The sequence below is a fragment of the Scyliorhinus canicula genome, chromosome 13, assembly GCF_902713615.1.
Source record: "Scyliorhinus canicula chromosome 13, sScyCan1.1, whole genome shotgun sequence".
Lineage (NCBI taxonomy): Eukaryota > Metazoa > Chordata > Chondrichthyes > Carcharhiniformes > Scyliorhinidae > Scyliorhinus > Scyliorhinus canicula.
The window spans coordinates 125,191,987-125,207,840 of NC_052158.1; the positions used below are offsets into that span (position 1 = coordinate 125,191,987).

The 15,854-nt window shown below is 48.4% G+C and overlaps 1 protein-coding gene across 1 annotated transcript in view; it reads right to left on the reverse strand.

Moving 5' to 3' along the window:
- Positions 1-12,650: 12,650 nt before the first annotated feature.
- Positions 12,651-15,854, reverse strand: part of psmd1 (proteasome 26S subunit, non-ATPase 1) — a 135,677-nt gene continuing 132,473 nt past the window's right edge. Inside the window, exons 24-25 of the mRNA XM_038815916.1 lie at positions 13,886-14,037; positions 12,651-12,881 (exon numbers count right to left, since the gene is read on the reverse strand). Of these exons, the coding sequence (XP_038671844.1) occupies positions 13,891-14,037 (147 nt within the window). The 3' untranslated portion in view covers positions 12,651-12,881; positions 13,886-13,890. The remainder of the gene's footprint in view (positions 12,882-13,885; positions 14,038-15,854) is intronic.

A 15,854-nucleotide genomic window follows, 5' to 3' on the forward strand; every position in this document is an offset into this window, starting at 1 on the left:
CAGTGACCCAGCCGGGAATCGAACCTGGGACCCTGGAGCTGTGAAGCATTTATGCTAACCACCATGCTGCCCATGGATTGGCCATGATAAATTGCCCTTAGTGACCAAAAAGGTGAGGAGGGGTTATTGGGTTATGGGGATAGGGTGGAAGTGAGGGTTTCAGTGGTCGTTGCGGACTCGATGGGCCGAATGGCCTCCTTCTGCACAATATGTTCTATGTCCCTCATGGCCCCCATCTGCGGTAACTAGATTCCCTCCAGCCGTGCCAAATATAACCTTTAAAAAATGGAGACAGGGCGGGGGAAGCTGACAGTGAGGGACTTCGACAGAGGAAACAGAATAGCGACGCTGAACGAACTGACGGAGGATGGTAATTGTCGACAGGACAGGAAATGAGGCACCTACAAATAAAAGACTTCCTCCGCAAAGTGACAGTAGGGTACCCCTGGGTCCCGGAGACCACATTATTAGTAGACCTGATGAGCACGGACAGTAAGGAAGGGGGACTCTGTGGGAAAATATACGGACAGCTACAGGATAGGGCCCGAACACATCGGACAAGACCAGACGGAAATAAGAGGACGAACTGGGGACAGAAGTGGGGTGGGGACTCTGGAGCGAAGCACTGAGCAGGGCCAACTCCACCTCCTCCTGCGCAAGGCTCAGTCTCATGTTCAAAGTGGTGCACAGAGCGCATCTGACCAGAACCCAAATGAGCAGGTTCTTCCCAGAGTGGAGGACAAATGTGAGCGGTGCCAGAGGGGCACGGCCAACCACACCCATATATTCTGGGCATGTCCCAAACTTGCTGGGTTCTGGACGAGGGGGCGAGGCAATGTCCTAGATTGTGGGGGTGAGGATGAAGCCATGGCAATCTTCGGGGTATCGGAACAGCTACACATAGGGAAGAGGGCCGATGCCCTGGCTTTCGCTTCCCTAATCGCATGCTGGAGAATCCTGCTTGGCTGGCGATGAGCAGCACCACCCACAGCTGCAGACTAGCTGGAGAAGATCAAATACGCCACTGAGGGTCGGGAGAAGGCTTCCTGACTGCATGGGGGCAATTTGTCGGCCTGTTCCAAAACGTGTTCCAGGCCAGCAACAACCAATAGAAAGGGATACTGGAAAGGTTAGAGAGGGGAAAGAAAAAAACGCAAGGAGGAACATCAGGAACGCACAACCCAGGGGGGAAGGGGGGAAGATGATGGAGACGCTGAGAAGGACAAAAAAAAATGTGGGGGGAGGGAGTAAACACCCCCCATTCACAAGATAGGTTTGGCCAAGACCGAAGGAGGGAGAAAAAAGGGAGGGGGGAAAGGGGAGGAATCAGGAGAAGGGGAACACCCCCCAGAGAGGGCAACGAGGGGAGGGGGGGCGAATAGGAGTGGGGGTGGTGGTGGTGGTTAGGGGGAGGGGGCCTGGGGGGGGGGGGGAAGGATGGAAGTGGGAAGTGGTGGTTAGGGGGCGGGGGGCTGAGGGGGGGGGGAGGATGGAAGTAGGGGGTGGGGTTAGGGAGAGGGGGGCTGAGGGGGGGGGGGAGGATGGAAGTGGGGGGTGGTGGTTAGGGGGTGGGGGGCTGGGGGGGAGGATGGAAGTGGGGGGTGGTGGTTAGGGGGCGGGGGAGGATGGAAGTGGGGGGTGGGGGATAGAGGGCGGGGGGCTGAGGGGGGGAGGATGGAAGTGGGGGTGGGGGTTAGGGGGAGGGTGGCTGAGGGGGGAGGATGGAAGTGGGGGTGGTGGTTAGGGGGCGGGGGCTGAGGATGGAAGTGGGGGGTGGGGGTTAGGGGGCGGGGGGCTGGGGGGGGAGGATGGAAGTGGGGGTGGGGGTTAGGGGCGGGGGCTGAGGGGGGAGGATGGAAGTGGGGGTGGGGGTTAGGGGCGGGGGCTGAGGGGGGAGGATGGAAGTGGGGGGTGGTGGTTAGGGGGCGGGGGCTGAGGATGGAAGTGGGGGGTGGTGGTTAGGGGGCGGGGGGCTGAGGGGGAGGATGGAAGTGGGGGTGGGGGTTAGGGGCGGGGGCTGAGGGGGTGGGATGGAAGGGGGAGTGGGGGTTATGGGGCGGGGGCTGGGGGGGAGGATGGAAGTGGGGGTGGGGGTTAGGGAGTAGGGGGCTGAGGGGAGGAGGATGGAAGTGGGGAGTGGTGGTTAGGGGGCGGGGGGCTGAGGTGGGGAGGATGGAAGTGGGGGGTGGGGGTTGGGGGGGCTGGTGAGGATGGAAGTGGGGGGTGAGGGTTAGGGGGCGGGGGGCTGAGGGGGTGGGATGGAAGGGGGTGGGGGTTAGGGGGCGGGGGGCTGAGGGGGGAGGATGGAAGTGGGGGGTGGTGGTTAGGGGGCGGAGGGCTGAGGGGGGAGGATGGAAGTGGGGGGTGGGGGTTGGGGGGGGGCTGGGGAGGATGGAAGTGGGGGGTGAGGGTTAGGGGGCTGGGGGGAGGATGGAAGTGGGGGGTGGGGGTTAGGAGGCAGGGGGCTGAGGGAGTGGGATGGAAGGGGGGGTGGGGTTTAGGGGCGGGGGGCTGAGGGGGAGGATGGAAGTGGGGGGTGGTGGTTAGGGGCGGAGGGCTGAGGGGGGGTGGATGGAAGTGGGGGGTGGTGGTTAGGGAGCGGGGGGCTGAGGGGGGAGGATTGAAGTGGGGGGTGGGGGTTGGGGGGGGCTGGGGAGGATGGAAGTGGGGGGTGAGGGTTAGGGGGCTGGGGGGAGGATGGAAGTGGGGGTTGGGGGAGGGGGAGGATGGAAGTGGGGGGTGGGGGTTAGGGGGCTGGGGGGAGGATGGAAGTGGGGGTGGGGGTTAGGGGGCTGGGGGGAGGATGGAAGTGGGGGTGGGGGTTAGGGGGCGGGGGGCTGAGGTGGGGAGGATGGAAGTGGGGGGTGGTGGTTAGGGGGCGGGGGGCTGAGGGGGGGAGGATTGAAGTGGGGGGTGGGGGGCTGGGGGAGGATGGAAGTGGGGGGTGGGGGTTAGGGGGCGGGGGGCTGGGGGGGAGGATGAAAGTGGGGTGGTGGTTAGGGTGCGGGGGGCTGAGGGGGGTAGGATAGAAGTGGGGGGTGGGGGTTAGGGGAGGGGGCTGAGGGGGAGGATGGAAGTGGGGGGTGGGGGTTAGGGGAGGGGGGCTGAGGGGGGAGGATGGAAGTGGGGGATGGGGGTTAGGGGAGGGGGGCTGAGGATGGAAGTGGGGATGGGGGTTAGGGGGCGGGGGGCTGAGGGGGGGAGGATGGAAGTGGGGGGTGGGGGTTAGGGGGAGGGGGTATGGTTCGCCAAGTCAGGTGGTGTGAGTTTGTAAATAAAGAAAGTCAAGGTAAAGCCTTTCCGTATTGTACAATTAATGAAAACGAACGGCAATATACATGAGCAACTCAAATGGAATGGCTGAAGGAAAAGTGGCCATTACCCATGAACAGTAAACTGATGGGGTCGGTGCAGGAAGTTTATGCTTCCCTGATAGAGGGGGTGTCTAGAGATTACGACTAGGTAAAGATTACTCTGGGTGCATATGAATTAGTTCCTGAGGCATTTAAGCATAAATTTTGGAATTTAAGAAAATTGCCATGACAGACTTACGTTGAATTTGAATGGGATAGGCAGAACAATATAGATAGGGGGTACGAGCATTGGGAGTTCAACCTATGATGCTCTGGGGGAAATATTTCTCTTGGAAGAATTTACTACAGTTATAACCCCAGCGGAATTTCACGGGATAGGAACCATCAGGCTTGATTGCCAGTAATAATAAACATTTTGAGCTAACCTACAGCTTATGCGAGGCTGCTTACCTCGGATCTAACAACTACTTTCTGTGATAAGAATTCATGTTGAAGACCAAAGGGTTACGACCACAAGCAGCAATACCGGCTGATGATTATGATCCGATCCATAAATTTTAATCTTTGTTCCGTCACTCCCATTATTTTGAAAATAGGGGGCTGGATTCTCCATGTGAGCAGCTAAGTGCCAGCGCCAGGGGAGAATGCATGAAACCCTCACCGATTCTGGCACTGGTGAGGGGCTAGCACCGGCAGCGAATGAAACTCCCGCCTCCCGTGCCGAAAACGGCTAGAGAATGGCCGGGTCCCAGGCCACGCATGTGCACGGCTGACGACCTGCAGTGGTCGCGCCGTACAACATGGCGCCAGCCGTGCGTGAACCCAACCCACCATCTGCGATCCCACAGCCCACCCCTGGCCACCCCCCCCATCAGTCCCCCCACCCCTAACAGAAGCCCCGCCGGCCAGCGGCACGGATCCAGGCAGAGTGTGGTGACGCTGAACACAGTCTGCAGCCGGCACACTCGGACCACGCGTGCCCCACACTGTCGGGAACTCGGCCCTTCGGAGCGGAGCATCACAGATGGGCCGGCCGCTGATGTGCCAATGCCACTGAAACATGGCGGATCAACGTCAAACCAACGCTGGCCCCAGCCCTGATTTCGCCGCGAAAATCCATTCTCCGTCCGATCGCCGAACACGATTTTGATGTTGGCCTGTGGAGAATCCCGCCCAGGAAGTGGGAGAGTGAAAGGAAAGCAGATAGTCAAGAATGGGAATGGGAATATTCTGTGATCTCCTCCTTAGACCGGGATGAAAGATACTGAGGGTGGAGGTGAGACTCGAAGGCCTAAGTGTTACCATTACAATAATATTAAGGTTCATAAGGAGGATTCTGAAAAGGGAACACAAGTGAAGAATATTACAGAGCAAACTATTGCTCTCACAATATCAAGGCAATCTGAGGTAAACACTGCCATGGGAGCAGGTGTGGTGAATGAGGTAGATGAAAGATATGCAGGGTTATTGTCCAAGGAGAAGATCACTCCATTTTCATTAAATGATTTAGCCAAACCCATAATTATTCTAAGGGACACAGATGCTACGCATAGCATACTCTGTGACTGGAGAGGGATTTGGTTTTTCCTCTGGAAAGTCCATTGAAAGTTAAGGTGTTAGTGAATGGGATAAGTGGAGATAATATCACAGTTCTATTGTATAAAGTGATGTGTTATGTACTCTGGGATAACACAGGCTGCAACTGGATGCAGCTTTGACTAAAAGATACTCCAGACCTTGAAGTTAGTTCAATCTGATTTATTGAACTAGTAGCACAGTTCTTTATGAGTTGGACTCTCTGCTGACCTAAGTGTGGTTACTCTGTCTGACTGAACCAGACTAGCTCTTGGCCACGTGCTGGAGGTGTAATACTGTACATACACCCTGACTCACTCTGTATATGTTCATCAGTGGAAAGAGGCGGAGTGCGAGTGCCTCGTGTCTTTTATAGTGAGATCCCACCCCTGAGAGTCCAGCCTGCTCATTGGTCATGTCCTGTTCTGTGTGTTCATTAGCTGCCTGTCTGTATATCATTATGTGTATGTTTGCTTATCATGACATAAAGTACAAGTAACAGGGGCGGGGAAGTGTGAGGGTCAGCGAGTGAGGAACAGGTTGAAGAAACAAGATGGCTCCACAAGCAGCCACTTTGGAGGGTCCCTAAACAAAGGGAGACCCCGGAGTGTAGGGGCGCACCCAAATGGCAGACACATGGTTGGCAGACATGTTGGGTGTCCCCTGGAAAAAGGGAAACCCTGGAGCATAGCGCCCAACCTAATGGTGAAAACGGCGGCCGTGGCCATCCGGACGGCCCCCTAATAAAGGGAAATGCAGGGGTGTGTCCACCAGGCAAGTATGGTTGATGCCACAGGAGGGGGGAGGGGGTATAGAGAATCGGATACCATATGGAGGAGGATGGAGGCAAGCTCGTGTAAGGATCGAGCCTCTAGGCTCTCGTGAAGGCACCACATCCATTCTGTCCAGCAAAGCAGACCTGGAATCCAGTGGTGATTTCTACTTTGAAGATATGGAGGCAGCTCAGACAACATTATATGCTGAGCGACAAGTCATTATTGGCCCCTATATGCAGTATCCGTTTGTTTACAGCATCAGGTTTAGATTTGACTTTTAAGGTATGGGAAGGGAAGGGGCTGGAGTACATTAGAGACCGTTTTTTGAAGTGGGACGGTTCACCAAATGGGAGGGGCTTTTGGCAAAATTCCAACTATCAGGGGCCCACCTGTTCCAGTACTTTCAATTACTTGACATAGTTCATGGGGCTTGCGCTGCTTTCCCCTTAGCACTGAAACCCTCCCTGTTGGAGGAAATCTTATAGTCAGCAAGGGTTGGGGGGGGGGGGGGGGGGGGGGAAGAGGGGGGGAAAGAGAGATTTTGAATATTTAGGAGTCAATTATCTCATTGGAATCTGCGCTGTTTGATCATGTGAAGACGAAATGGGAGGAGGAGGTGAGACCCATCCTAGATGATGATGTGTGGAATGAGGCCCTTTGTAGGATAAATTCCACCTCCTCTAGCACATAGCTCAGCCTGGTCCAACTCAAAGTGATACACAGAACTCATCTAACGAAAACTAGGATGAGTTGTTTTTTTTGTTGAAGTGGAGGACAGGTGTGGGCAGTGCTCCCGCCAACCAAACCCACATGTTCTGGTCACGTTCAAAGATGGTAAGCTTTTGGATCTCTTTCTTTAGCATCATGTCAGCAGTTCGTAACATCGATCTAGAGCTTTGACGGAGAGTGCCATTTTCGGGGTGCTGGACTCACCGGGGCTGCAGACTGGGGTGAGGACGGATACACTCGCCTTTGCCTCACTGATAGCCTGAAGACGGGTTCTGCTGGGTTGGGGAGTGTCCGCTCCCCCCAGGGCTTCGGCCTGGTTGGGTAACCTTGTGGACTTTTTATATCTGGAAAAGGTCAAGTATACCGTTAGGGGATTGGTGGAGGAATTCTACCTGAAGTGGCAGCCCTTTATCTCCACTTCAAAAGGTTAGTTACCATCAGCTGTTGGGGAAGGAGCGGGGGGGGGGGGGGGGGGGGGGGGGGGGGGGGGGCCTAGGGTTTGGTTCTTGGACTCGGGAGGTTTGGATGTAGCTGTTGTTGCCTATTTTTTTTTCCCCTGATCTTTTGGATTATTAACACAACAAATGTACCATATTTGAACCACCTTCAGAGTTTTGTTGTAGTTTAGATCGTGTGTGTTATCTATGAAATCCTTAATAAATTTTTTAAACAGGTGATGGCTCAAGTACCTAGCCAGGTGATCTATTTGGACGATGTGGTAGTTTGCAGTGACACATAGAAGGAGCAAGATGGACAATTGGAGGAGTTATTTAAACAACTGCATTTTCTGATTTAGTCATCAATTTGGCCAAAAGCTAGTTTGCCAAAACAAAACTGACCTACATAGGGCATGTTGTGGTACCCAAAACAACCGAGGTAAGGACATTATTGGATTTCCCCAGTTATTTCCCCAAACAGGGAAATAATGAGGTTCCTGGACATGTGCGAGTTCTATAGAAAAGATGTACCAAACTTCAGTACCACTGGCCAATGTGCTGCAGAAAAAAGTAAAAATGGTACGGCCTGAAAAGTGCCAAGCAGCTTTGAAGAAATTGAGGGCCACGTTGGCAAGTGGACCGGTGTTGGCTGCGTCTGATTTCTCCAACACATTGAAATGGCTACGGATGCCAGCAATCTGGGAGTGGGGGCAGTTACTACAAAGTGACATCAGGGAGAGGCCGGTGGGATACTTTTCAAAGGAACTAAGTCTGTGCCAAAGAAAGTACCCCACCATTGAGAGGGAAGCCTTAGCATTGCTACTAGCCCTTTGGCATTTTGAAGTTTATGGCTGGCATGATAATAAACAAAGCCTAGTCTATACTGACCATAATCTGCTTGCGTTGGTGGAAAAATTTAAAACTCAGAACGCAAGATTGTCCCATTGGAGCTTATTGTTTCACCCTTTCAATGTAAAAATTATGCATATTCCTGGAAAGGACAATATTATTGCAGATGCATTGTCATGGGTTTGAGTGTTGGTAGGTGGCAGATATAATTGGGGAACTTAAGTATTGGTAAAGAAAGGATGAATGGGTGTGCGTTTTGTGTCACATACCTTGTGATGAAACATTCTTTGTGTCACATACCTTGTGATGAAACATTCCTCCTAGTATGCAAGAGTCCTTCATGTATCTTTCCTTTGTTCACACTTTTTAAATGTTATGTTGGTCCGTGGACCCATAATCAGGGTGTACCTTTAAGCAGAAGAGTTGAAGCAGCCTCCTTATCAAGATTCCAGGTTTTGTTTTAGGAAAGAAATCAGACTCCTCGGAACTGAGTGGATCTTAGGAACCAGATTTGGAGGGAGCTGGATCGATTGGTTGGTTGGCAACCAGTGAGTAGGCCACCAGTGAGTAGGCCAGGGATAGTGTTCTGCCTGCCTACGGTCAGTGATTGGTTCCTGTGTGATACTTTGGGAGAATTGGGCAGAAGCATTTAAATCTTGGAAGTGAAAGGAACACTCTCTCTCCAGCTTGCTCAAGTAAAAGAACTACTTTATTGTCCTGAAAGCAGTGAATGCCAAGCGCATCCCTTGCTGTGAACTTGGAATGTGCTGAGCCTGAAGAGAAGATAAACAACCTTGCCAGAGAAAACCATCTCAAGCCTATAAGCATCAAAACAAAAGCTGAACTGCAGAATGACACCAACTAGAAACCAAAGATCTTTATCCATTTTTAAAAAATTAATATTTTCTTTCCCTTTCCCCTCTGTTTGCGTGTGTGTGTATTATAGAGGGGGGTAGTTAGGAAGGGGAGGCTGGGAAAGGGGTATTTCATGGTTACATTTTTGATCCATTAAATTATAATGCAGTGCATAATAAAAGGTTATTTTTGTAAGTTACAAACTTGGTGACTGCAGTTTACTGGACTCAAAGACCACGGGTATATTGAATAAAATTTAATTTTACCTGTGTTGTAGCTCTGGGTCAAGTGGGGCTGGAATTGACTGCACGAGGTAAGTGTGGATTGTGATGCAGTAAAAAGGCTATTCTAAATGCATACGAGTTGGCCCCTAAGGCAGCAGACAGATGCACGGCAGCCTGAGCAGGCCTATATTGAGTTTGAAAGGGTAAAGCAAAATAATTTAAACCATTGGATACAACATTAAAGATGAAGACAACATATGGAACTCTTAGGGAGTAATTTTCTTGGAAGAATTTAAAGATTCACTTTCTTTGGTAGTAGGAACCCATGTTGAAGACCAGAGGGTTAAAATGGACAGACATACAGCAGAGATGGCTGATGATTATGAGCTGCTCCATAGATTGACACCCTTTTTTCCGTCGCCCCTAAAAGCCCCGAGAAGGTGAAAAGAAAGCAAGTAGCTAGGGAAGACAATAGACAGCTGGCAGAGGGGGAGTCGGGTGCAGAGGTGGTCGGGCGGTTGAGTCAATTTGGGAGGGCAGACAAGTCAGTTTGGATGGGGAATTGATTCTAATGCTCAGGTTAGTTATGTGGTTAGTCACTTAGTTAAGAACACGTATTAACAGCGCAATATTTACTGTGTAGGCATCCAGTTAAATCCCGCAAATCTGGCCCAAGGCCCTGACCTAATCTCATGGCCTGAGACATTTGCAGAAGGTCTGTACTGTGGAAATCAATCCATTGGAAGTTTAAAGTTTAGGGCGGCACGGTAGCACAGTGGCTTCACAGCTCCTGGGTCCTAGGTTCAATTCCCGGCTTGGGTCACTGTCTATGCGGAGACTGCATGTTCTCCCAGTGTCTACATGGGTCTCCTCCAGGTACTCCGGTTTCCTCAAACTGTCCAAAGATGTGCAGGTTAGGCGGATTGGCCATGCTAAATTGCCCTTGGTGTCCGAAAAAGCTTAGGTGGGGTTACGAGGTGCTCTTTCCAAGTACCGGTGCAGACTCGATGGGCCAAATGGCCTCCTTCTGCACTGTAGGTTCTATAAAACTTCCCAGGTAGTTTTCATTGTGTGTGTCCGGATTTCTGCAGATACCCACGACACCCAACCAGAGTTTGGATGCTGGAAGGTTTGGGTCACCATGTTTACAAAATAAATTAGGGATAATATTAAATCCAAAGAGGAATCATATAAAATTGTCAGAAAAATAAAGCAGCAAGCCTGAGGATTGGGAGAATTTTGGAGTTCGGCAAAAGAGGGGAAAAAATTTGATCGAGTGGGGGGAAAATAGTGACTGAGATCCTAAAAGCGGGCAGAAACTGGGGAATCTATAATGGGGAACAAAGAAATGGCAGAAGAGTTGAAAACCTACTTTGGATCTGTTTTCACAAAAGAGACCACAAATAACCTCCCAGAAATATTAGGGAACCAAGGGTCTAATAAGATGTTGGATCAGTAATAAGAAGAAAATGGTGCCGGGGAAATTAATGGGGTTGTAGGCTGACAAATCACCCGGGTCTGATGAGCGTCATTCCAGAATATTAAAAGAAGTGGCCCTGTAAATATTGGATGCATTAGTGGTCACCTTCCAAGTATCTATAGGCTCTGGAGCAGTTCCTACTGACTGAAGGATGGCATATGTAATCCCACTATTTAAAAAGGCAGGGAGAGAAAAAAAGGGAGAATTAAAGGCCAGTTAGCTTGTCATCAATAGTAGATGTGAGAACAGAACACTTGGAAAGCATTAATGGGAATGGGGTTTATAGAAGGCACATCTTGCTTAACAAATCCACTGGAGTTTTTTGAGGATGTAGTTAGTAGAATAGGGAACAATGTGATGTATTTGGGCTTTCAAAAGGCTTTTGACAAGATAGGGGCCTCACGGTAGCATGGTGGTTAGCATCAATGCTTCACAGCTCCAGGGTCCCAGGTTCGATTCCCGGCTGGGTCACTGTCTGTGTGGAGTCTGCACGTGCTCCCCGTGTGTGCGTGGGTTTCCTCCGGGTGCTCCGGTTTCCTCCCACAGTCCAAAGATGTGCGGGTTAGGTGGATTGGCCATGCTAAATTGCCCATAGTGTAAGGTTAATGGGGGGATTGTTGGGTTACGGCTATACGGGTTACGTGGGTTTAAGTAGGGTGATCATTGCTCGGCACAACATCGAGGGCCGAAGGGCCTGTTCTGTGCTGTACTGTTCTATGTTCTATCCCTCATAAGAGGTTAGTGGGCAAAACAAAAGCACATTAGATCGGGGGTAATTTACTGGCATGGATCGAGAATTGGTTGACAGACAGGAAACAGAATGGGAATAAATGGGTCTTTTTCCGAGTGGTAGGCAGTGACTAGTGGGGTACCTCAGGGATCAGTGCGCGGGCCCCAGCTGTTCACGATATACATGACCTGGATGTGGGAACCAAATGTAACATTCCCAAGTTTACTGATGACAAAACTGGGCAGAATTGGGAGGAGGATGCAAGGAGGCTTCAAGGTAATTTAGATAAGTTGAGTGAATGGACAAACACATGGCAGATGCAACACAATGTGGCTAGTTATATACTTCGGTATGAAAAATGAGTTATTATTTAAATGATATATTGGAAAGTGTGGATGCACAACGGTATCCAGCTGTCCGTGTATAGCAGTCAATGAAACAGGAGAATCAAGTGCAGCAAGCAATTAGGAAGGCAAATGGATGTTGGCCTTCATTGCAAGAGGATTTGAGTAGGATGCATTACTGCAGTTATACAGGGCCTTGGTGAGACCACATCAGATGTGTTGCAAGCAGTTTTGATCTCCTACCTAAGAAAGTAAGAAGTCTTAGCTTTCAGAGCACAGCTCCTTCATCAGGTGAGTCTTAAATAAGACGTAGTGAACCAGGATGAAGCGGATGAGTTGTAGAATTGCATCTGGAGATTGGCAGTTGTTGGTGTTGAGTACTGAGGCTGTTGCAGCAATGTCGCTGTCATGGGGAATGCTGGTGTAGAGTGCTGAGGCATCCATGGTGACGAGGAATGTTCCTGGTTCAACTGGTCCATGGGTGCTGAGTTTCAGTAAAGTCCGTAGTGTCACGTTAGAAGCTGGGGGTTCCTTGTACGATGGGTTTCAAGATGCCCTCAAGTAAGAAGTCTTACAACACCAGGTTAAAGCGCAGCTCCGAAAGCTAGTGATTCCAAATGAACCTGTTGGACTTTAACATGATATTCAAAGATTTCTTACTGTGCCCACCTCAGTCCAAAGCCAGCATTTCCACATCATGGCTACCTAAGAAAGTATATACTTGCCATAGAGGGAGTGCAGCAGAGGCTCACTAGGCTGATATCAGGGTTGGTGGGACAGTCCTATGAGGAGATTGGTTCAAATCAGCCTGTACTCACTAGAGTTTAGAAGGATGACAGGAGATCTGATTGAAATATATAAAATTATAACACGTCTGGTCAGACTAGCTGCAGGGAGGATGTTTTCCCCGGTTGGGGAATCTAGAACCAGAGGACAGTTTCAGAATACAGGGTCGGCCATTTAGGACTGAGATGAGGAAAGGTTTCTTCACTCAAAAGGTAGTGAACCTGTGAAATTCTCCACCACAGAAAGCTGTGGAGGCTAAGTCACTGAATGTATTCAAGAAAGAGATAGATCATATTTTAGATTTTAATGGCATCAAAATGTATGGGAAGAAAGCGGTCATATGGCATTGAGAGAGAGGATCAGCTATGACCATATTGAATGGTAAAGCAGGCTCAAAATGCCAAATGGCCTACTCCTTCTCCCAGTTTCTAAATTTCTTGACTGTGGCAGGTCTGAAATTTGTGGGACTGCATATTTCTGAATTTACAAGATCTGAATTTACAACATCCAGCTGAGCTCAAGTGCCAATAGCAGAATTAAACCAAGAATGCTTTTTTTTTTAAACTCAAAAGTGGTTTATTGATTTTGTTAATGTATGTTCAAGTTTTACAATGTATAATAAATCTCTTGCAGCTGTTCCAAGAATAACCAACACAGACTGTAAATCGTTGTAGCCCATTCTGCAGACGTATGCCATGGATTACATATATTGAATGGGCATCTTCAATTAAACTAAAATGTTGGAACATGGTGCGGATATCTTCCGAATTTCCATTCACAATCTTGTGGAAGGATAAAAGGAATAATTAGAACGAGCCATTCAATAACTCTTTTCTGCAAAAATGTTTTACTTAGACTTTTCATTATAAATCAGTCAGCTTTAAACCCAAAATATTTTAATTCAGTAAAATCATAAAGTTACATTTAGGATTAATCCTCTTTATCCCTTATGACATTCCTTAAGGCAGCTATTTTAAGTGATGTAAGATTATTTGATGTTGCACAAGAACGGCCAACTGAAGATTATCCTAAAACTACACAAAGCCAGATTTGGGTTTATCTGTTAGCTAGGTTACTAATACCATGTTAAGACTCTCCAAAACAAGTTGTCAAGAAATTCCTACATATTGAAGATCTGTTTGCTTGATGTTGTGCATACTCTTTCACCATATTGTGCATACTCTTTCACCATATAGATATAGCCACGCCTGGAGGTCTTAGATGGATAACAGCAGGGTCTGGCTTCCTGAATTGGGTGTACTGCTGAGAATGTACCCAGCCAAAAGTAGACAGTTTGCCAGCACAGAGCACTGCTAAGTTGCAGATCGCAAGTTTTCTGAGGGGCATCCAATGGTTCTGGCCAATGAGTTCAGATGCGTGGGTGTTCCAATAGATAGAATTGATGTTTTCTGACCCTCTCAGGGTACAATACTATACTAACCATCTTAGTCTCATGCATGAAGAATAGCCATATGATGATTTCATATATGGGTGATTGCTAGCTATAGAACTGCACACCAACAGAAGCAAGGACTTTCAGAAAGGGAACCAAATAAAAATGGATGAAGAAAACAAAGGCCCAAACGCACGCAACTCAGCAGTGACTCATCATTGAGCTGTGGGGCAAGGTGATGGTGGGAAGTAGTTGAGAAGAAAATAGATTTAAGAACAGTTACGCAATCTTAGGCTGAAAGTTTTATATAAACGAGTAGAGTTGTTGCAATGGTTCCAGTGATATTTCAATGCAAAGAGAATAGAAGAATGTTTGGCAAGTCACAGCACTTACTTTGCTTAATCATCAATATATTCAAATGGCTCTGGTGGTTCAGGCTCTTCCTCTTCTTCCTCAATTTTGGGTCCATGAGCATCAACGGGTTCCACAAGCTCTTCTGTCTCTTCACTCGTGTCCTTTAGAATTATAATCCCTCCAATTGACAGCTGCAACAATAGATTTTGACCATATTTATAACAGAACTGAAGTCATTAAGAAGTGACAATTTAAAAAGCTATGCAATGTATATTTCTTTTTTTCCCCATTCGTTGACAGGTTGCTGTGGGCCAGCCTTTATCGCCCATCCCGGAGGGGGTTAAGTCAACCACATTACTGTGAGTCTAGAGTCACATGTAGGCTAGATCAGGTAAGGATGGCAGATTTCCTTCCCTGAAGGACATTAGTGAACCAAATGGGTTTTTACAACAATACACACTGATTTTATGGTTGTCATTAGATATTTAATTCCGGATTTTTATGGAAATCAAGTTTCAACATCTACATTGTTGGTATTCAAACGGGATTCCTAGAACTTTCCGTGGATCTTCTGGCTTAGTTGTAGAATTCCAATGGAGAAAATAAACATACATAATGATTTGTACTGCTGTGTTTAAGAATACATAATGCCTATCACGAGACCGAATAATATTTTTGATATTAACATTGGGATAGCAAGCTCATTAGACCAATGTTACTTGCAGATAGATAGATAGAACAGTACAGCACAGAACAGGCCCTTCGGCCCTCGATGTTGTGCCGAGCAATGATCACCCTACCTAAGCCCACATATCCACCCTATACCAGTAACCCAACAACCCCCATTAATCTTATTTTTTTAGGACACTAAGGGCAATTTTAGCCCGGCCAATCCACCTAACCCGCACATCTTTGGACTGTGGGAGGAAACCGGAGCACCCAGAGGAAACCCACGCACACACGGGGAGGACGTGCAGACTCCGCACAGACAGTGACCCAGCCGAGAATGTGGAATGATATACTGCAATGCATTCTTATAACATCAGTGCCCATGCATATAAGTTAAATTAATTCATACAGGGCTTTTGCACTAAGTGGGCAATACAATTTTGATCAATAGTCTGAAGATATTTAAGTCTGAAGCAATTTAACAAGAAATGATTCCACTGACCTACTCCAGAATTATACGCTCAGGCCTGCATTAACAATTAAAAGAAGCCTGGAATGAGGACAGACTATTCAGGCACACCAAGCCCGATTCTTCCATTAACTCATCATAGCTGCGGGCAACATGGTGGTGCAGTGGATAGTACTGGGACTGCAGCGCTGAGGACCTGGGTTCGAATCCTGGTCCTGGGTCACAGTCAATGTGGAGTTTGCATATTCTCCCTGTGTCTGCGTGGGTTTCGCTCCCACAACTCAAAAGATGTGCAGGTTAGGTGGATTGGCCATGCTAAATTGCCTCTTAATTGGAAAATAATAATAATTGGGAACTCTAAAAAAAAAAAAATATTTTTTTAAAAAAAAACTCATCATTGGTTCAGACCCCTTTAATTTACAGGGCAAAACGTTCCATAAAAATATTCCCTGAAGCATACCAGAATATAGCCCTGCACCTACTTTCAGCAACAACAAAAAAATAATTGTTCGCAGGTACCTGCGGAGACTGGAGAGCAAGAATAAAAGCGAAAAGGAGAAAGGACAGAAGACAAAAAGGACAGACAGCAAAACAGCAAGGGCAAAGAGACACACATGTACATACAGAGCCAAAGATGGGAATATTAGGACAAGTGGTAGAGACAAGTGTTAACCATAAAACCACTGAAATGTTATAGCATAGAGGCCATTCAGCCCATTGTTCGTGTGCCGGTCAAAACAATGAAAAACTAGCCATCCATTCTAATCCCACCTTTCAGCACCCACCCAGTAGCCTTACAGGTTATAAAACACTTTGGGTGTGGATCCAGATACCTTTTAAATGAGTTGAGTGTTCCTGCCTCCAAACCAG